Source organism: Phyllostomus discolor, chromosome 1 (assembly GCF_004126475.2).
Source record: "Phyllostomus discolor isolate MPI-MPIP mPhyDis1 chromosome 1, mPhyDis1.pri.v3, whole genome shotgun sequence".
Classification (NCBI taxonomy): Eukaryota; Metazoa; Chordata; class Mammalia; order Chiroptera; family Phyllostomidae; genus Phyllostomus; species Phyllostomus discolor.
Window position 1 is genome coordinate 166,735,027 of NC_040903.2, and position 23,633 is coordinate 166,758,659.

The 23,633-nt window shown below is 38.6% G+C and overlaps 1 protein-coding gene and 1 pseudogene across 1 annotated transcript in view; both read right to left on the reverse strand.

Annotated features, from left to right (window-relative positions):
• NEDD4 (NEDD4 E3 ubiquitin protein ligase) overlaps positions 1–23,633 on the reverse strand; it is a 120,947-nt gene that overhangs the window by 95,398 nt on the left and 1,916 nt on the right. The window contains exons 2-3 of the mRNA XM_028506832.2: positions 9,084–9,157; positions 69–147 (exon numbers count right to left, since the gene is read on the reverse strand). Of these exons, the coding sequence (XP_028362633.1) occupies positions 69–147; positions 9,084–9,157 (153 nt within the window). The remainder of the gene's footprint in view (positions 1–68; positions 148–9,083; positions 9,158–23,633) is intronic.
• LOC114491509 lies at positions 4,837–6,825 on the reverse strand (annotated as a pseudogene).

Here is a 23,633-nt window from a genome sequence, read left to right on the forward strand (position 1 = left end):
TTTTATATTTTGTCATATAAAAATAAAAGAGTATATTTAAAAATTTTTTGAAGCCTGCAAGGTCTGACCTTTTTAATGGTTTTCGTTTGCACACTTGTTAAAATTCCATTCATTGGGTCATATAACGTCACTCTCACATAAGGATCACTGTTAAAATTAAGAAGAAAATTAATTGTTGCTTATTCCCATACTTAGAACTCAGACTATAAAAATCACAAGACTTCTCCTTGTTAACAATTTCTACACGATGAAAAGTTAAGGGTTTCTTAGGCAAGGGTAAGAATTATAGTAATTTTGCCTCTTGTTAAAAAGCTAAAGTACCATGTTAGTGAAATAAACAAAAAATTACAAAGAAAACCTTTTAGTCACAATTTAATGGCTTCCAATATTTTTAGATTTTAAACTTTTGATTTTTTTATGTTCTTACTTCTTTTGGGTTAAGATGGTTAATTTAGTTATTTTTTGAGAACTAGCTTTGCAAGACCTCAGGTTGTTCTAAGTTATTTCATGGGTATAAACTCTTTACAAAATAAAGGCAAAGTGCTTTCAGTTCAAAATAATTATGTCATAAAACCCCTTTTACAAAGACACATAGAGAAGGAAAATCAAGATTTTTGCCCATTTTTAAAGGATTTTATTTACTTTTAGAGAGGGGGAAGGGAGAAGAAAGAGAGGGAGAGAAACATCAGTGTGTGGTTGCCTCTCGCACACCCCCCACTGGAGACCTGGCTTGTAGCCCAGGCATGTACCCTGACTGGGAATCTAACCAGCAACACTTTGGTTTGCAGGCTGTCATTCAATCCACTGAGCCACACTAGCCAGGGTGATTTTTGCCCAGTTTGAACTGGCCTTTCTATCATATTATTAGTGAGTTGTAAGTGGTCTTTATATATAACGAGTTAAAGGCCTTTCTCAGATACATGTTTTCAAACTATGTTCTCCCCACCTGTGGCTTGCCTTGTCCTTTTCTTAAAAAAAAAAAAAAAGATTGTATTTATTTATTTTTAGGGAAAGGAGGGAGGAGAGGGAAAGAAACATCCATGTGAGAGAGAAACATCAATTGGACTGAACTCACAACCCAGGTATGTGCCCAGACTGGGAACTGAACCAGTGACCCCTTGTTCTGCAGGAAAACACCCAACCAACTGAGCCACACCAGTCAGGGTGCCTTGTCCTCTTTTTAAATGTGTCTTTCAAACAACAGAAGTTTTTAATATTGATGCTATCCATTTCAGCATTTTCTTTCATGATTCTCACTTTTTGAGTCCCATTCAAGAAATCTTTATGTAACCCAGTATTTTCTATCTATTCTGAAGTTTTATAATTTAGTTCTTACACATTTTCAGTATGTTGTGTGATAAGGAACAAGGTTCATTTTGTTCCAGATAACCAGTTGTTGCAGTATTATGTGTACTAATAAGTCTTATCTTTTCTCTTGAAGAACGCTAACACTTTTTGTCAAAAAACTACTGATCTACTTTGTAAAGTATATGATTACCTAACTATGCTGTATACCTGAAAATAACACAAAATATATTGAATGTAAACTGTAATTGAAAAATAAAATTTAAAAAAACAACTGACCATATACTTGTGTATGTATGTGTGTATATTTCTACACTTCTTATTCTATTCCATTGAACAATACTTTTATTCTTATGCCAAGGCCACTTTGTCTAGATTACTATAGCTGTATAGTAGTAAGTCTTGAAGTTAGGTAGCATAAGTTTTCCAATTTTGCTCTTCTTTTTCACACTTGTTTTGGCTATTCTACATCCTTTGTCCATAAAAAATATTGAAATCAGCTTATCTATTTCTCCAAGACAGCATACTGGGATTTTAACTGGGATTGTGCCAAATCTAGTCAATTTGGAGAGACATACCACTCTAGCAATGTTGAATCTTCCAATCCATGAACATGGCATATTTACCCATTGATTTAGATCTTCAATTTCTTGCAAGTTTTTCAGTGTATTGTTCTCACAAATCTTTCATTAAATTTGTTTCTAAGTTTTTTATTTTTATGTTATTGTAAATGGATATTTTAAAGATTTATTTTCCAATTGTTCATTGATAGGATATAAACATATAACTGATTTCAGTACAATGACTTTGTATCTTATTAGTTCTAGCAGCTTTTATTTGATTTCTTAGGGTATTCTATGAACATAATCATGCTGTCTGCAAATACAGCTTTCTTTCTTTTCAGCCTATTTACCTGCATTTCTTTTCCTGGCCATATTGTATCACTAGGCTATCCAGTAGAGTTGAATTGAAAGTGAAAGCAGACAACCCTGTCTTATTCCTGAGTTTAAGTAGAAAGCTTTCAGGCTGTCACCACTGAGCTGATGTTACTACAGGTTTTTCACAGATAGCCTTAACAGGTTCAGAACATTCACATCTGCCCCTACTTTGCTAACCATTTCTTTCATGAATGGTGTATAATTTTATCAGATGCTTCTTCTGCTTTTATTGAATTGATTATGTCTTTTTCTTTTATTCTATTAATATGGTGAACTAGATTGATTAATTTTCAGATGTTAAGCCAATCTTGCATTTTATTCTTAGCTTACTGAGCATATTTGTATCATATATGTGTTTTGGATTTTGTCAAATGCACCTTCTACACCTGTTGAAATGATCATATGTTTTTCTTCTATACTATGTTAATATGATGAATTAAATTGATTTTTTAAAATGTTGAGCAAATCTTACATTACTAGGACAACTCACACCTGGTCATATATTGTTATATACTGTTTAGCATAGGGCTATTGAAGTCTTCTATTTCTTCTGTGATTCTTGATCTGTCTAGCTAGAAGTTTAAAATTTTTATTGATCCCTTCAAAGAACAATCTTCTGATTTCAATAATTTTTCTATCATTGTCCATTTCACTAAATTCTCTTGATCCTTATTTTCATCCTTCTACTTACTTTAGAATTAATTTGGTCTTTTGTTCTAATTTCTTAACATTGGAACTCAAATGATTTATTATTTAGATCCTGTTCCTTTTCTAAGTTAAACATTTTAAATCTCAACTTTAATTTAAATATTACTTTAGCTGCACCCTACACATGTTGATATCACTGTATTTTCATTTTCATTCTGTTCAAAATGTTTTTTAATTTTTCTTGTGATTTCTTCTTTGGCCTATAGATTGTTTAGGTGTGTATTAAATACTTGGGGTTTTTCTAGATATCTTAATATTATTGGTTTCTAACTTAATTCCATTGTTATCAGAGAACATCCTATATATAATTTCAATCTTTTCAAAACTCCTGAGACTTGTCTTATGGCCCTACACATGGTCTATGTTGGTGAATGAACCATATGCACTTGAAAAGAATGCAAAATTTGCAGTTGTCTGAGTTATTGTTTTATGGCCCAACATATTACGGCAGGTAGATCTTGAGTAGCTCCTATTACGCACATGTCCTAATGTCCATGGCCTTTGTGCTATACTCCTCTTAAATGTGGGAGGCACCTATGAATTCTAACCAATACATTATAGCAAAAGTGACAAAATGTGTGTGACTGCATTACATAAGATTGTAACCCATCTTGGTAGGAGGCTCTCTCCTTTGCTATTTCTGAAGAGACAGGTTTCTAGCTTGTGAGCTGCCATGTGGAGAAGGCCATGTGGCAAGGAACTCAGGGTGGCCTCTGGCTGACAGCCAGCAGGAAACCGAAGCCTTCAGTCTGGCAGCTGGCAGGGAACTGAATGCTGTCAACAACCACATGAGCTTGGAAGTGGATCCTTCCCCAGACAACCCTCAGATGAGGCCACGGTCCTGGCCAATACCGTGACTGAAGCTTTATAAAAGCAAGAAGCAGAGGAACTAGCTAAACCATACAGAGCCTCTGACCCACAGAAACTGAGATAATAAATGTGTGTTCTTTTAAGCTGCTAAGTTTGTGGTCATCACACTTCACCCTTTTTATGCTGTCTGATGGCATATTTCTTTGTATCCATTGCATTTCAACTTAGAAGTGCTTATATTTTAAATGTACATATCTTTTACAGACAGCACATAATTAAGTCTTGACTTCCAAGCCATTCTAATGTTCCCTGCCTCATGTTTACCTTAGTCCATTAACTTCTTTTTTCTTCTCAGAGACACACTTCATTCAGTTTTGTACATTTGGGGATATTGGCTGTAGGTACAACCCACCTTAGCATGTACCACTCTGGAGAATAAAGCACCCTGTGCACAAAGCCAAAAGCTGCAGTGCCTGAGCCCCTGGAGCCCAGGTCTGGCACTCCTAAGCCCCTTGCCCCTCCATGGCACCCAAAAGGGACAAGTGAAGACCAGCCCAGCATTAGCACAAACAAGGAAATAAACAAGTGTTGGGGGAGCCATGCTTAGGACACTGCTCCCTGCTTCCCAGCTTTGGGAGCCCACAGCACAGGAAAGCAGTCAGCCCCGGGTGGCTCCTCCAATGTCTATGATCCCAGTGCTGCTACTCACCAAAGAGGGGGCACAGGGTAGGGTGTGTGTTCATCCCCTTCCCTTGATCCATCACCTCCTGTCCATAGCCTGTGTTTCTCCTTTTGGCTTCCCACATGGTCTTGGTCAGGCAGAGGGTAACAATAAATAATACAGCCCCCTCAGCCTGTGCACTGCTGGGGTAGAGTCCTCTTTGTGCTATTGGGTGTTCACACCCCTCCAGCTATTGACTCCAATGGGGCCAAGAGGCCTTGACATAACTTTGGTGAGAGTAATCTCCTTCTGCTCCCTGTGTGCCTCTGCAGGGGAGAGCACTAAGCATCTCAGGGCTTAACCTGTCTGTACTAGCCACAGGGAGGCACAAACCCACTTGGGGGAGAAGGGACCACTCTTTGGGTGTCCCTGCTTGAAGTGCCACATCAGTCTCCCTAGAATAGTTAGAGAGGCACTGCCTTGCTCCAAGTCAGCCAGTAGGGAGTAGAGGGTAGGGGGCTAGGGCTGCACCCCAGGGCTGAGTGGGCTGCGGCCCCATGGAGGGAAGGCGAGGGTGTCAGAGAGCCTCCTGGCTGGCAGGTAAGAACTCTTCTGTCTGCCTGTGAGCCTCTGGTGCCTTAATGGTGTTCAAGTCCTGGGGCAGCTCTGACTTCCTCCAAAGCAGCACTTTCTCCCTCTTGGTGTCCTTCAGCTTTTACACGCTCTGTCTCTCCATTGTCCTCTTCGGAAGTTGGACGTCCTCTGCCATGGGGCTCTCTGTCTCCATCAGGTACACAGGAGGCAGGGGTGGTGGAGCTTGGAATGTGGGATACTGGGGATTAAGTCAGGCAAGCTCCTTGATCTTTTGCCACATCGCTTCTTGTCTCTTCCTTCAGAACCGGCCCTTCTGCTTTTCTGCCTCTATTGTTGCATACAGTCATCAAACAGCTTCTGATTCATCTCCATAAACAGCTTCAGGGCACTGCAGATCAGACCACAGAATGTCTTGTTCCAATGGCTCTTGGAGTTCCTGTAAAGTGCAGGGATTATGACGGGAAGAACTCGGGGAGCATTGCCACTCACCAGGCGCATGATGTACTCCTTGTTCCAGTAATAGAGAGCACACTCTGCCACCTGGACTTGGGGGCTGGAGACACACTTGGCAAGCTGGTGGGAGAGTAGTTCCATCACTCTGCTGAGATTTGAAGGTTCATTGACATCCAGAATCTCCTCTAGCTCATTCAGGAACATCACCCTATTGGGGCTGTGGATCTCCGGCCAGAACTTGTGAAGTCCCACAATCACCGATCAGTGAGACTATTCTCCTCTAGGAATTGTACCACACAGTATGCCAGCTGAGGGTGGCAGACACTCAGGAGCTTGACCTTGTGAAGGGGAAGCAGGACACAGATAAGGAACATCTTGGGCTCTTCCCCAAGGGGCAAGGGAAAAGCATTAATAATGCTGCCCAGGATCTCCAGGAGCTTGGCAATCCTGTTGTGATGCTCCATCTCACAGAAAAATCTTTGTGGCTGAACTAACTACAGATATAAGCCCAGAGCCCCCAAAACTTGCCACACACTCAATGCAGGATGGTCTTGAGGAAGTCCTGCTCTGGAGGCTCCTCACTGTTGGTCAGGTCCAGGGGAGCAAGGACAAACTCTGGTTAATGTGCTTCTTGGCTACGTTTGCCCTGAAATCAGGAGACTCACAGAAATGTATGAAAAACTCACACAAGCTAGAGATGTGGCCGGGTAGCTTCCAGGGTGGGCTCATCTTCCTCTGGGTCACACTTGGCCCAGGCAGGATTTGAGGAAAGTGTCAGTGTCTGGAAGAGGTTCACTGAAAACATGGTGACAGCCTCAGGGTAAATGGCCTCGGTGACAACATCGCAGCTATGGGTGACACACTCCACCAGTTTGTTGAGTCCTGTCCCTTCACCTCCTTGAATCTGAGATCGCTGGGTCCAACACAAAGTCAAAGAGGACACAGCATGGGGGAAGCTCCTGGGTAAACAGCTCCTCCTGTTCCTGGGTTGGCAAATCTTTCAGGGCAGGAAGCTGCTGCAACTCCCAGTTCTTGCTGAGACAGAAGTGGGGAGAGCTTTGCCACAACGACTTCTTGACAATCTGGGGTCCCCCTGAGCACCTGATTTTGCTGAGCTGCATGGGGGGTGGCATGCCATTGCTGGGACACTTGATGGGTGACGGTGGCTGAGACTCTGGCTGCGGCTGGGCCTCCTCAGCACTTTTACCACCACCCCTGCCTGAGCTGCTGGGCTTGGCCGTGTCTTCGATAAGTTTACCTTCTCGTTCCTCAGTCTGGACCTGGCACGGCACCAGGGGCCCCACTCAGGCTCCAGCTTTTCTCAGGGCCACACCCTGAACCCCCATTAATGTTTAATGTAATTATTTGTATGATTAGATTTCTGTCTACCAATTTATTTGTTTGCTGTTCTTCCTCCTCCCTCTTTTTTTCTTTTTTTTTTTTTAACCATTTGTTTTTCCTATCCTGGCCTTTTGTTTTGTTTTGTTTTGTTTTCCAGAAGTTTTGTTTAAAAATGTCTATTGTCTATAATTTTGTACAGTATTTTTAGTAGTTTATCTAGGTATTACAATATATACACCCTTAATCTTTCATTCCACTTACACTTAATATTGTTTCACTGTAATAACTGGGTCCATAACCTACAAGTCTCTCTGTCCTTTATAATACAACTGTTATATATATTCCATCCACATATAATATATAAATTCTGCAAGACAATACTGTAAGTTGCATATGTTTTAAAACAAGCATATGTTTTATTTTTAAAAGTTATGATAAAAACAACAAAAAGTCTTTTGAATACTGCCAGACACTTAACTATTCCTGATGTTGTTTATTCCTTTCTGAGGATCTGAATTTCCATCTGTTACCTCTCCTTTTTGTCTGGAAGCACTCCCTTTAGCTTTTCCATGTGCCAGTGACAGTCTCATAGTTTTCTTTTATCTGAAAATTTGTTATTTTGTCATCATCCCAAAAGATATTTTCACTGACTACAGAATTCTGGACTTGACTGTTCTTACTCTAATGTTTTATTTTCTTCTGGCCTCCATAGTTTCTTGTGAAAATTAAGTCCTTAATTGAATTGCAGTTACTGTTTATGTATTATATCCTTTTCTTCTCTCTCTTTTGTCAGGATTTTTATTTATTCTGGGCTTTCAATAGTTTGACCACTATGTGCCTCAGTATGTTTTTCTTAGTGTTTATCCTGCTTGGTATGTTTTATATATTTGTATCTTTTATCAAATTTGGGGAGAAATTACCCATTATTTCCTTTAAAAAGTTTTGTCGCATTCTTTCCTCTCTCCTCTATTTCCAATTTCATGCTCGTTAGACTGTTTGATGCTATCCGAGAAGTCCCTGATGCTCTCTCTGTCGTCTTCAATTTTTCAATCTTGTCTCTCTCATTTTCTAATTGGGAAATATTTTCTATTGATCTATCTTTAAGTCCTCTTCATTCTGCTGTTGATTCCATCCAAGAATTTTAACTTCAAATATTGTGTTTCAGTTCTGGAATTTTCACTTTTTTTTTAAAAGATTTTATTTATTTATTTTTAGAGAGGGAGGGAGAAAGATAGAGAAACATCAATATGTGGTTGCTGGGGGTCGTGGCCTGCAACCCAGGCATGTGCCCTGGCTGGGAATCGAACCTGTGATGCTTTGGTTCACAGCCCACGCTCAATCCACTGAGCTATGCCAGCCAAGGTGAATTTTCACTTTTTATAGTTTATCTTTCATTCCTGAAATTTCCAATCTTTCAATTAATTGTGAGTATATTTTCTTTTCTCTACCGAGAATGTGTTCCATTTTCCTGGTTCTGTATGGATCATATTATTCTGGACTATATCCTAGACATTATAAATGTTAAATTATGGAGACCCTGAATTCTGAAACTTTTCTCTGATTAGTATCGGTTTATTTTACTACATAATTAATTATCTTATTTGGACCAGAACCAGAAACCTGTTTCTTAGGCAGTAAGTCTGATCTCTATATCTTTTGTCTTTAGCTGAGTTGCTTTGAATCTACTTCATTCGTATGTTTCAGGGTCAACAAGAAATGTCAGTAGATGAGTTTGGGCATCTTTCCTCCAGTTCTTTCCCTTCCCAAATCCCCACCATTGCCATGTCTTTTTCCAGATTAGATCTTCTGATTTCCCAGGCCACAAAGATGGCAATTTTTCCAGGTGCTAACTTCATTTGGCCTCAACTAATTCATAAAATTGGGAACTCAGTGCAACCTCCCATCTCCACACACGGACTCCCCACTAGGCGGTGCCTGCTCTGTTCCCTCTCCACTGCCTGCAGGTTGCTGCTTTAGGTGTTATGTTCAGAGTGTATGGCTGTGGTCTGCTAAAGAATTAGTCTGTTATAATTCTATCAATTCCCAGAAGCAAAACTCATAAATGTATCTTACTAATTATATCTTTGTCTAATTTCACAAATTCAGTAATTCAGACATTAAGGAATTTAGTACACCATCAACTGTAACTACTGTTATTCTACCTTAAACAGCAATTTAATAATAATATTATTCAATGGTTCATCTAACCAAAGTTTTAAAAATTTGTTAACAAGTGCAAATTTTAAAATTATAACCCAAATTAATATACTTACCTAGCTCCCAAGATATCCTTCTTGGCAAGGCCTATTCCAGCTATAACTTTCACTCTCACAATTCGAACATTGTCCTAAAACACAAAAATGTTTATTTTATTTTCATGTGCTTTATAACTTACCTAAGACACGTACCTTTAAATATATGTTTCAAGTATAGTAATCAAGTTATTAAAATTAATTGAAGAAAAGTTTTTCAAGAATTAATTAAAAGCTATATAAGAAAAAAAATGAAAACTATTTGTCATTTGGAGATGATTTGATTATCCACAAAGAAAAGCCATAAAAACTAGAGTCAAATTATTACATTAAGAATTTATCATTGCTTCCATGAAAATCTACAGCAAACTTATTAAAACTAACATGAATTTGTCATTGTTGCTATGTATACAATAACACAAAAGTTCACAATCATTTGTAATAACTTGTTAGGATGGTAGTTATTTTATAATCCCATTCAAAAGATTACATGCTAAATAAAACTATAATGTATTGACACTATAATGTATCATATAATAATTTCTTGGGTATCATAATACTACTATGAGGTTCTATAGAATAATTTATTATTTTTAAGAAATACATATTGAAATATTTAGGGATAAAGTATAGTAAGTCTGCAAATTAAATGCTCAGCAAATAAAAGTTGAAAGTGGGCCGTGGCTGGTGTAGCTCAGTGGATTGAGCGCAGGCCTGTGAACCAAACCACCATCGGTCTGATTCCCAGTCAGGGTACATGCCTGGGTTGCAGGCCATATTCCCAGTGTGGGGTGTGCTAGAGGCAACCACACATTGATGTTTCACTCCCTCTTTTTCTCCCTCTCTTCCCCATCTCTCTAAAATAAATAAATAAAAACTTAAAAAAAAAGTTGAAAGTGTGTGTGTGTGTAAACACAGGAAATCAGCAAAATGCTATTAATTCAATGGGTATACAGGTGTTCATTACACTACTCTTTTAACTGTCCTCTTGATGGTGAAAATGTTCAAAATTAAAAGATGAGTAAGAAAATATAACACAGAATGCATCTTTTTAAAAATTCTCAAATAAGCAAAACTGTTAGACGCAGAGAAATAAAATTAATAAAAATATTTAAAACTTCTATGGATAAAACTACTTTTAAAATTACTGAAGAACAGAAAGAGGACTTAAATTTTAAAATTTACTATGTTGCCCTGGCCAGTGTGGCTCAGTTGTTTGGAGCATCGTCCCACACACTAAAAGTCATGGGTTCGATTCCCAGTCAGAGCACATACCTAGGTTGCAGGTTTCATCCCTGGTCAGGTCACCTATGAGAAGGCAACCAATTGATGTTTCTGTCTCTCTCTTTCTCTCTTTCTCTTCCCTCCTCTCTCTCTAAAAGCAATGAAAACATGTACTTGGGTGAGGATAAAAAATTCACTATATTCATAGATGAAAATAATTTTTTTGTCTGTTTTCTCTAAACTAACCTATAAATTAAGTTGAATTTCAACTCTCCTCCTTGGATTTTTTTCATAGATCCTAACAAATGATTTTGAAATTCATAGGGAAGGGTAAAACTGAGTAAAGAAGCAAACAATAATAACCAATCACTATCTTATACTGTATATAAATTCCAGAATCAATAAAGTCTAAAAGTGAAAAAGAAACCCTTAAAATTTATAAGAAATTTAAGAATATTTATACAGCATTGGGTAGGAGAGAATTTTACAACTAATAGAAGTAGTTGTTAGATTTTACATTAAAATTTATACCTTTTGTATATGGTAAGAGGCCATGAGCAGAATGAGAAGTCACAGGGACAGACAAGGTAAAAGTACCTAAAATATACACTGTTAAGAAGTTATGATGATCCAGAATATATGAGTAGTTTCTAAAAGCCAGTAAGTGAAATATAAACAACCTAGCACAAGAAGTCATAGAGAGTGGGCAACAAACACATTCAAGATCCTCAGTCTCACCAGTCATCAGAAGAACTCTACTACACTGTTGAGGGAAGTGTAAACTGAAGAGTTATTTTTGAGAAATTTGGCAATACCTACTAAAGTTCTAAATTAATAACCCAGGAATTCACGTTTACATATACCCTCTAGGTATACCCTCATTCAGGTATTCAAGGAAATCAGCACAAGAGTAGTCACAGTAGCCTTCACAAGATAAAAAAAACTATGAAATAAATGTTGCCCAACAGATAAAAACCTGATTCTATTTTACAATTATCCCACCTCAAATAGTCATGTTTCCTTCTGAGGAGAGGTCTGGGTGGGGGAAAATATATATATTATAGAGTATTTATTTCAATCTTCTTCCATTTCTAAATACTACAACCACCCTCAATCCTGAAGTTTTCACTTAAAAAAATATGATAAATGATATATACTATTAGCTCCAAAACTCAGATGATAAATTCAGATAGGACAGAAATCCTTAAGTACAGATGCTAGATAAAACATAACTTTTTCTATCACCAATTAAAATTGAGTGCATAGCTGATCTTACAAGAAACAAGGGAAGTCTTCAGGTATCAGAAATAAAAATAGAATTAAAAACCAGGGAGGAAAATATGTAAACTGAAATTTCCATTTTCTATGGAGATTGATTCACCAACATCTGAAGAGATTTGCAGATTACCTTTTTTCCTAGAGAATCACTGAATAAATAGACCCATTAACATATTCTATTGGCCCCACCAGCCAAATTCTCACTATACCAGTTAACTGGGAAGTGGCTGTACTTTATTAAACAAGGTACTAATTTCAAGACTGAATTCTGAAAATTAGAAATATCTTCTACCATGACTTAATAATACAAAGTTTTTCCAGTGTTAAAGTGTAATTAAAAGTGGCATCAGGCTCTGGCCAGTATGGCTCAGTTGGCTGGGCATCATCCTGCAAACCAGAGTCACAGGTTCGATTCCTGGTCTGGACACATGCCTAGGTTGTGAGTTTGGCCCCCAGACAGGGCACATGCGAGAGGCAACCAATCGATGTTTCTCTCCCTCTTTACTCTCTCCCTTCTCCCCCTCTAGAATCAATAAAAGAAAAAAAAAGTTTTTATAGTGCCATCAAATTCATCAACAATATTGTATTAACTATGTATGGTGCCAGGTGGTTACCTAAAATATCAGGGGGAACACTTTGTAAAGTATATGATTGTCTAACCACTATGTTATATGCTTCAAACTAACACAAAATAATGTTGAATGCAAAGGAAGTGCCACCAGCAAATAATGCACGTTATTTGATAATCTCAGCTTTTCTAAGGCAAGTGTTTATAATTTGTATATGAACTTGAGGAGAGATCTTCATACTCCTCTAAGAAAATTAATCCCTATTTGTGGAGCCTCTACTGAAACTATACCCCAGAAGTCTCCTGAGGAAAAATGTAACAAGCATTAATTAAATACAATTCCAGGAAATGATAAATTACTCATAGAAATAGAAACATTTAACTTTTCAACTTTCTTCTCACACTTTTTACCACAAAAATCAGAACTAGTTATATCAGATGGTGTGCTTAACTGATGTGAAACTATACTGACTTAGAGTCGTTCATAAAACTGAATAAGAAATGCCATTTATTTTGATATTTGTATTCACTTAACTTTATATATTTATGCTAGAAAATTGTCCAAACTGGTCTCTTCAATCACCCCCATAAGCAGAGATCGTATCTCACATCATCTTTGAAAAGAGCATAAAAGCTGCAGTGGAGACTAAACTCTTCAGTAATTTCAGACATGATACTAAAAGTCCTATTACCAGAAATCTGACAGGGCTCAAATGAGCCAAAAGGACAAAAAAATCAAACACCTTTTCCTTAATCAAAATTGGGTTGTCACCGTTAAGCAGATCAGGATGGCGGCTCTTCACTAAAGCTGCAATCTCCCCTGTCACTCAGATGAGAGCTTTACCGGCTTTTGAAAGTGAGAAAAGTTGCAAATTGTAGGCTAACATAAATGGCTTTTCTCAATGACAGGGTGAAACAAAATGCTAATGTTATCTAATGTCTGTCTATACAGACAACTTCAGTAATTAAAAGCAGCTTTCCAGGGCTGAGATTTTTTTCCACAATTCATAACAGCTATTTACTGCTGCTTAATCTGTCACCAACACCCCCAACCCCCAAAATAGGAAATGCAGAGTTTAGGTCCTTCTATCTCTTACAGGTCTTGGGAGACTTTTTGTGACTCTCTTCATCCTTCTCCCATCCTTTGTTGCCCCCCACACCCACCCAACCAGTCTACTTTTTTAAAAAAAGATATATGCTGTGTTTACTTATCTCTGAGTTTTTATACAAGCTGGGTTCCCTCTGCCTGAAATATTCTTCCCCATACCCTACGCTTTCACTGTTAAAGTTCTAGCTCATCTGAGCAGATTCCTTTGAAACCATTTAAATGTAATTATTAATATTATTTAATGACAAAATAATTATAATATTAATTGGAAGAATCAGGATGCAGAATGTTATCTATTCTGTGATAACTTTGTAAAACCAGGTATGCAGATGGATAAAAATTAGAGGCAAATATGCAACAATGAAAATAGCTATTTAAGTAATGAAATGATAGAGGGTTTTGCTTTACTTATTAAGCTTTTAATGCATTTTAAATTATTTTTTTAAAAGTTCTGTCCTTTCTTTAAAGGCCAAATACCATCTTTCCTAAAAGTCTTGACTTGAATCCTCCCTTATCAACAGAAGGACATTTATATAGCATCTATCACATACTATCTTGTATCTGAGGCAATAAACTGTGTTTTCTGCCTATTAAAATTATGAGAGTTTGAAGCTCAAGTAACTTAGCTTTCCTTTATCTCTGTATTCTCTATAGAACCCAAAAGAATACTTGGCACATAGTAGGGGTAAACAAATTCTCGATTAACCACAAACCTTTCTGAAGTTGCTGAAAGTAGGACTAAGGCATCATATCAACAAGGACAAGTTTGCACAAACAGTGAGTCTTGAACACTGGCTGCCACACCCACATTCACAAACAGAGAATTAGAAGTCTTCTCTCTGAGCAGACTGAGTGGTCCAAAGTGGGGAGAAAAACTTGACACTATAAATACTATATGTAAGGGCCCCACAATAAAATGGTAGGTCAGAAAACCCTACTGTGAAATACCCAAGTCAATAGGACCTGCCCATTTGTACAGAGGATCTGTGTCAGCAAATGAGGGAATCAGTCAGGAAACAGGAAGGCAGATTAAGGAAACGGTGGATCCAATACGGAAAAGCGATCAAGAGAATTCTCACAGTGGTGGCAGGTGGAAGCCCAAAGATGATGGCTGTACCACAGGCACAGAGTACAAGGAGTTCAGATAGACTGCAACATAGCAAGAGGCTATCTCTAACAGGAATGAGGAAATGAGGAATGAGGAAAAAGGAATCGATAGCATTCATGAGATATATATCTATACATCTGCATATATATTTTTCACTACTCTGAGTGGTTTTAAAATCCTATCATGTTGCAATTTCATTTGTGATAGGTATACAAAAAAACTAAAGCAAAAAGTGCACAATACATAACTATAAATATGGTACAATAGTTCAGATATGAATATTGCTGTACTTACATAGTAATTTAATAGAAACATTGAATATTTATTTAACAAAAAATTACTATAGTAGGAAGGATGTGTTTTTGGTTTTGTTTTTTTTTACTTTTTTGGGGGGGCAACATATGCTATGTAAATTATGGTAACCATATTTTCCAAAGTAAAAATTGGAACCTATGGACTTACAGTAGTTTTCTTCCTCCGGTGTGTAAATTTACTTGAAATATTTTACAAAAATATAAATGCTAAATCACCTTTATTGAAAAATACATAAAGTCAAGACCATCCTAGTAAAGGCAGAGTACATGATTGCTACAGACAATAATTGCTACACATGGTCAATGCTCCTCGGGAGTTTTAGCGGTAATAACCACAATAAACCAGGCTACTCAGAATCCCTAGACTCACGAGAGAGCCATGGTTCTCAAAGTGTATTCCCTGGACTTCCAGCCAAGGTGGAGGCACAGGTGGATGCACCGTACCTCCACGCACAACCAAGATTGGAACAATAACAATTTAGAGGCAAAATAACATCCAGAACTGACAGAAAATTTATCTGAATGGAAGTCTGACAGCCAAGAAGTTGAAATAGACCTGTTCATCCAGACAGGTAGGAGGGGTGGAGATGAGCAGCCAGGCATGGGTTGCTGCACAGAGAGCAGAGAAAGTTGAGCACATAAGCAACTGGGAGCGTGTAAAGCATCTGGGGCACGAAAGATCGCAGTGGGTGGACCCTGAGTATGCAAGCAGCAGCTGGCAGACCCAGTGAGGTGGCAATTGTGCAGCAGGGCAGAGCACACAACCCAGGATCCCAGAGACGGGACTGAGGTCCCAAGGAGAACGGAGCAACCGCCATTGTTCCCTCTCAACCCCACCCCCACATACAACGTCACAATCTAGCGACTGGGGTGCCCAGCCCTGATGAACACCTAAAGTCCCGCCCCACAACGTAACAGGAGCAACCAGGCCAAAAAAAAAAAAAGAGAGAGAGAGAGAGATGGCTCAAACAGAAGAACAAATCAGTGCTCCAGAACTCATCCTTTTGAGTGACCAAGAAATAGCTAACCTATCAGATGCACAGTTCAAAACACTGGTGATCAGGAAGCTCATGGAATTGGTTGATTTTGGTCGCAAATTAGATGAAAAAATGCAGGTTACCATAAAAGAAATGAAGGAAAATGCACAGGGAACCAATAGTGATGGGAAGGAAACTGGGACTCAAAACAATAGAGTGGACCAGAAGGAAGAAAGAAACAACCAAACAGGAAAGGATGAAGAAATAAGAATTCGAAAAATAAGGAGAACCTTAGGAACCTCCAGGACATCTTTAAACGTTCCAACATTCAAATTATAGGGGTACCAGAATGGGAAGAGGTAGAGCAACAGATTGAAAATGTATTTGAACAAATAATAAAGGAGAACTTCCCCATTCTGGTAAAGGAAATAGACTTCCCGGAAGTCCAGGAAGCTCAGAGAGTCCCAAAGAAGTTGGACCCAAGAAGAAACACACCAAGGCACATCATAATTACATTAGCCAAGTGAAAATGAAGGAGAGAATCCTAGAAGCAGCAAGAGATAAGGGGATAGTTACCTACAAAGGAGTTCCCATCAGACTGTCAGCTGATTTCTCAAAAGAGACCTTACAGGCAAGAAGGGGCTGGAAAGAAATATTCCAAGTCATGAAAGATAAGGACCTACATCTCATATTGCTCTATCCAGCAAAGCTCTCATTTAAAATGGAAGGGCAGATAAAGTGCTTCTCAGATAAGGTCAAGTTCAAGGAGTTCATCATCACCAAGCCCTTACTTTATGAAATGCTAAAGGATCTTATCTAAGAAAAGATAAAAAAAAAACATGTATAGTAAAATGACAGCAAACTCACAATTAACAACCACACCTAAAGCAAAACCAAAAGAAACTAAGCAAACAACTAGAACAGCAACAGAACCACAGACATGGAGATCACATGGAGGGTTAGTAACAGGGGAGTGGGAGGAGGAGAGAGGGGGAAAAGGTACAAAGAATAAGTAGCATAGATGGTAGGTAGAAAATAGACAGGGGGAGGGTAAGAATAGTATGAGAAATGTAGAAACTAAAGAACTTATGACACTTGGACATGAACTAAAGGGGGGGTAATGTGGGTGGGAGAGGGTGTACAGGGTGGAGGGGAGTGAAGGGGGGAAATGGGACAACTATAATAGCATAATCAATAAATTATATTTTTTAAAAAAGTGTATTCCCTGGACCAGCAGTATGAACATCATATGGGTATTTATCAGAAACATAAATTTTCAGACCTTGCACTGAGTGAATCAGACACTGTGGTGGGGCCAGCACCCCATGTTTTAACAAACTCTGCAGGTGATTCTGATGGATACTGAAGTTGAGAACCACAGGTAAAGGGCATGAGGGTAAGAAAGGGAAGTGCCGCGGTTAATTGCAGGAGTATTCCCCGCTTAGGAAACTAGAATTTCATTTATTTAATTAGTACCACATAATTTCTGAAAAAGAACAGCTAATCATTACTTTACATCTTCACTTACTTTTATTTTTTATTTTTTAAATATGCTTATTGATTTTAGAGAAAGGGAGAGAGACAGAAACATTGATGTGAAAAACATTGATTGGCTGTCTCCCATATCTAACCAGGGATTGAACCTGCAACCTAGGTATGTGTCCTGACCAGGAATCAAATACCCAGCTTTTTGGTGTACAGGGTGATGTTCCAACCAAATGAGCGACACCAGCATCTTCACATTACTTTTAAATGTGACAGCAACAAATATCCTTATTTATAGATAAAATGTCTCTGAAAGGATATACATCAAGCTGATAACCTGTATTTCACAGTAGGTTTACTCATAATGGTCAAAAGCTGGAAACAAAGTGTTCATCAAAGGAGACTGGATAAACATCTGGTATGTTCCTATGGAATACTACTCAACAATAAAAAGAATGAGCTACTGATACAAACAACCACATGGATGACTTTGAAAAACATTATGTGAAACAAAAGAAGCCAGACACAAAAGAGTCCATACTGTATGGTTCCACTTACATGAATTCCAGAACAGGAAAAACTAATCCACGGTGATAACAAGGGGCTTGTTGAGAGTAGAAAAGGGGAGTTGACTAGAAGAGCCCAAGGAAATATTCAGCAGTGATGGAAATATTCTCTACCTTAACTGGGTTGTCAGTTACACATGTTGAAAATTACCGTTCATCAAATTGTATGTTTAAGATCTTTGTACTTTACTCTGTAAATTTTACTCCTTCTCCACCTCTCCCTAAAAAAAGGAAAGCATTTTCCAACATTTTCAGACAAAACAAAAACTGAAAAGCTTATTACCAGCAAACACTCACTAACAGAAATTCTAGAGGATGTACTTCAGGCAAAGAAAAGTGATCCCACATGCAAAGCTAGAGATGCAAGAAGAAATGAAGAAATAACAAACAAAGACAATGTTAAATACATGATGAACAAACAGTATTTTAAAAAAGATGTTGTTGATGACGATGACAACATGCATGCATGCCCATGCGAACATTTAGTGGGCTTTCATTCCACTTGGGATCCAGTTTAAAATCCTTAATAAATGGCCTTCGTGCCCTGACTGGGCTCTGCCCTCCTCACCTCTGCAGAATCATCTCCTAACACCAGCCCTCTTGCTCTACTGCTCTAACCTTCTTTATGCTCCTCTCCATCTCCTCTTTTCTGTGCACAGTTCTATTCACCTGGAGAGCTTTTTGCCCCCTCTTCACCTGGCTCCTGTTCATCCTCAATTTCAGTTCAAAGGTGACTCTGGCAGCCTTTCCTCATACTCTCTCCCCTCCTCCATACCACACAAGATTAGTTCCTCTTTTCTTTTATGTACTTTCATCCTATACTCCTTTTTCTTCATAACATTTATAAAACATGTATGTTGATTATATATTTGATGTCTGTCTTTCCCTCTAAAGTATAAGTTCAGTAAAGTCTGTTGTTCATCATTATAACCTCACGACCTGACTCAAATGTCTTACACATAGTAAGTATTCGACAAATATTTAGGCGAATACAAAATTCAGTGACTTCAGAAGTCCACATAAAAGCTATAATGATAAAAAAAGACAAGATATGGGAGGGAAAACATAAAAACAACCACAAGTTTTACTCGTGTTCCATTCCTCATCTTCCTGAGAAAGAATCTCTTCTTTTAAATTCTTTTATTTGGGAAACTATTTCCAGCAGCACAGTGCGAAGACCAAGTCTTTGGTACTAAGGAGGTCGGGTTTCAGTCCCAGATCTGCTCCCTATCAGGAGTGAGCCCCTGAGCAAATCACAATAACAGATTCCCTATCTGTAAGTGGGGGGTAACACTATTTACCTTTACAAGACTGTTTAAAACTAAAGTATAAGAACTAAACATTACAGCTAAAGCATGAGATGATTATGACTAAAGTATGATTACAACTGAAGTATGAGAACACCTAACCTTGCACCTGGCATATAGCAGGTGTTCAATTAAAGGTAGCTGTGATTATATTTAGGTTGAGTCTTTTACCCTGAAGGAGTTTATATTAAAGCATCTTTATGCACTGACATGACTGTTCACATTACTCTTTTCGTTGCCCCAACACATCTTATACTGGTGGAAGCCAGACATTTGGGTCAGGCCATGAGGTCATAACACTGAACTACAGACATACTTATTCCTCAAGACATTCAGAAAAGTCTTATCAAGGTCTTTTTTCATTTGTGCATGCTGTGTCTTTCTCCCTGCATTTACTTCCAGGCTCCTCCTACCATCCCCATTCACTTATCCTCTTAAAACAGTGGTAGGAATGGCAAGGGAGCTGGACTAAACAGAAGCTTCCAGGAGAGAGGTCAGTAACACTGATTGCCATAGACTTCAGTAAAACAGTGGGGTCTGCAATTCAAATCAGCAATCTGACATGTCTCCAGGCACTGTAGAATATTCTTAATACCAGATATAGCTAGCGTATGGGAGAGTCAACTGATTTAAATATCTTGCTCTGAAGGATGTCAAATACCCATTCCAGAGGACTCAGTAAGTGACAGGGCCAGAATTCTAACCTAGTCACATTTCATTTTCTTTACCCCAGCTTACCCTAAATTCTTTATTTATAAGGTACCTCCAAGATTCTATATTCTATTCCTGTATGAATTGCTAACAGCTAACACACTCTCTCTCTCCCTGGTATGTATGTATATATGTATGTATATGTGTGTATATATATATATATATATATATACACACACACACACATATATATAATCTCCTCATCTTCTCTTCCTGCTGCAGAGGAGTTGATAGAAGGCCTACCTGAGGCAGAGTTCAGGGTCTGAGGGTAGGTTCATGAAGGTGCATGGTCAGCATGCTCACCAGCATGGGGCACTGAGGAGACAAGAGAGGTGCCGTACAGAGATGCTCAGTACTGTACTCGCTGGTGTGGGACACAGAGGGGAGGAGGGTGCTGCATAGAGCTGCAAAGGCAGTCCTCCCACTGGAGCTGAAAGTGGCGTGCATGGGGGGGCAGAGGAGGTGTCTGCATAGTTAGAAGATCAGTCACACCAAAAACGTAAGTAAATGGATTGAACATGTAAGTAAATACGATGAGGATAATGAAAGTCAGAATGCTCACTGTTAGAGAAGGTACTTATGGCTAGAAAGAACCCTGAGGTTTCAGATTTGAATTGGAGAAACTGGTATAAATTAGTGATTTTTAAATATCTATATACACACTGATGTAGAAATAACTATAGATTTATGTGTGCCCCTATATATGTACCCATGTGCAGTACACACACATACTTCTCAAGGGTCTCCTGAGATGGCTGAGGAGCAATGACACACAGTAGCGATGAGCGCACACTGAGCACCAAGATCTTAGTCTTTAAAAAACATTTTTTATTAAATAGAACCAGTGTTCCTAAGAGAAATGACTGGTCTAGACAGCACTGGGCAAGGCAAAATACAAGATGAGCCTGGAACATCTTCTGCCAGAAAGAAATGAAGTGTTTAAAGAATGATGGGGATTTGTCACAATGACCTAAGAACTTCCTTTCCACAGGCCAGACTCCGATAATTTGGGCAACAAAATATTTAAAGACAGTAATTGATTACAACCCAGTGAGTAAGGTACAATGCTATAAGTCTAGGCTGATATAAACACAAATAAACAAATAAGTGAAGAGAAAGGCAAAGCTCTTTTTACAAAGAATGCCAGTTAATAAAGATAAAAAAAATAGTGATGTTTGTTTCTGGTGGAAGTCATCAATGGATGCTAATGCTGGTGGATGGTGAGCTGGCAAATGAAGGAGAGACACTGGCATAATCTCTGAATATGTCCCCACAATATACTAACCAATTATAAAGGAAAAATGGTGACACGACAAAAATGAAACCTGGCAGATATCAAAATAACCAAGTGATCAAGGTTATCATCCACCATGATGGGACTAGTCAACATCATGTGCCCCTTGATGTGATGCACTGAGAACACAGCATCACCTCTGTGATTCCTGCCAAAAAAGCAGGACCTTCATGTGGCATGAGGAAACAGAAAATAGACCCAGGTTGAAGACTATCCTACAGGTTGTACAGCCTGTACTCCTTAAAACTATTAAGGATAAGAAAGACTGAGGAACTCACACAGATAAGAGTCTGCAAATATGTGAAAACTATATGCACCATATGCTCCTCCATGGGATCTTGGATCAGAAAGGAAAACGAAATGATCAGAACACTTGTCAAAGACTGAATGAGATCTGTGAATTGGATGGTAGTTTATCAATGTTGATTTCCTGGTTTAGAGGGTTGGGTGGCTGTTGTGTAGGAAAGTATTCTTGTTTTAGGCAAATACATTCTAGAGTATTTAGAAGTGATAAGGCATTGTGTCTGCAGCTTGCCCTCAAATAGTTCAGAAAAAGACCAAGAAAATGGCACCAAAAAAAAAAAAAAAAGAATTATGGGGCAATTGTGGTAAATGTCAGCAGTTGGAAAAACTGAATGAGGAGGATTTGGAGTTTTTCATGCTGTACTTCCAAACTTTCTGTTGGTTTAAAATAATTAAAGAGCAAATTATTACAAATAAACTATATTTATACATTTCTTTCATCCCATGGAAACCCATGAAAAAACTCCAGGATGATGATGGAGTTAAAGAGTTGCAAAAATGCAGTAATGGCATAAACGATACATGAAAGATTAGGCTAAATACGAACACAGCTGCTTCTTCAACTGTGCTTCTCCCTCTTTTTGTGCGGTAAATAAAGGATTGGGAACTTTGTTCCCAGGCTCAGTATAATGCCATAGCAGGCTGCTTCTGCTTCTGCTCAGCATTAGTGGGTAGAGAAGTGTCAGAACATACTTAGTTATCTTGTTACCACCAAAGGCACCCATCCTTCTATATGTGCAAATTGTGGAGTGGAGACTCTCAACTTTTTCCTCCTTCTTTCTTTCCTTGTTTCAGTCAGTTTTCAGTTACAGGAAATAGAGATCACACAATACAGGGAGTTAGGTGTTCACAAAATCATTGGATGAGGGGCCCCTGAAGGGGCAGGCTGTAAGCTGGGCCTCTAGAAGCCTTGAAAATACCTCAGTACTAGCCCACCCAGGAAACTGTCACTTCTGTCCTAGTCAGAAAAGTAGGTAATCAGGAGCTACCACAGTCCTGTTGACTAAGAACACACCCAGTGGAGACATCAGGAAGGCACCACCAGTACCACCTCTACTTGCAACTTCCTACTGATAGCCACAAGACAGTGGAACCAGGTACTGGAACACTATTGCAGAAAAACTCATTGTCTACATGACCATGCTTGTCAGCAAAAGAAACAAAAACAGAACAAAACAAACAAAAAAAAACCCCACAAGAGTTGTACTCTACTTCATTTCCACCTTCCAAATCTCAAGTAAGTACACCTGATTAGGAAACCCATTTCATAACGTATTTCCAGAATGCTAAGTGTAAGAAAGTCTGAGAAACATGGTGTTTAGCTTTCTAGCCTCTGTATAACAGGGAAGTCCGCTAGCACAAGGGTGGAAGGGATGCTAACTTCTCGTCCTCGTATCTACCTCACCAAAGATTCACGGGAGTTAGTTTCCACTGTTAATCCCAAGGGACTGTCAGAGCCAATTTGGTGTGAATTATGAGACACTACTTTCTTAGTTTGTTATGCTTTAATGGCAAAATTCTGCACGGGGAGCCAGTTTCACCTCTCACTGAAAAACACAAGTGGAAGAAGAGCTAAAACTCACTGAAAAGTGAGAGGCATTAGGATCTAAACTTCAGCAGGCTTCAATACTAACATGCTCATGCAGTGTGACAAAGTGGTTATTCAGTATGTACTGGTTAAATTACAAGTCTCTATCTTCTATTCCATCTGTTCATCTTCTTGTTTCAGTCTCAATTTTAAAATAAGAATCATCTTGCTTTTTTGGCTTTAATAGAAAAAGCCACCTTACTTCTAATCAACAGACTAGTTTGAGTTTTAGCAAAATGACATAGTTGAATGATTTCCTTTTTAAATAATGGTGAGGGGGAGGCTTTTCTAAACACTCTTTTACTTCTGTGATAAGGCAGAAAATAAATAGCCAATGACAGTGATGAAATGTCAACCTCTCCCAGAAAACGAGTGATTTCTGTCCCCCACCAAATTGTGAGCTCCTCAGAGAACAGGTGGAGACTGTTGTTTCTCTCTGTATCCCCGGTGCCTAGTATGCTACATGAAACAGAACAGACAGCTAATAAATGTTGAATGAATAACCTAAATTACAATGGAAGAAGCAGAAGACAATACTTCACCATCATGTCTTTTTATCTTCCTGTCTCATTCTCTTCCTAAGATGGACAAAGTATACAGAGGGAGTTGGAAGAAAACCGGAATCATGGCACTGACAACCATACCCGCAGGGTGGGCCCCATGCCACTGCACTTCCCAGAAGTACAAATCCTTCAGCAAGTTCAGGAAAACCTCATCTCAAAGGATGGAGTTTCCCGCCT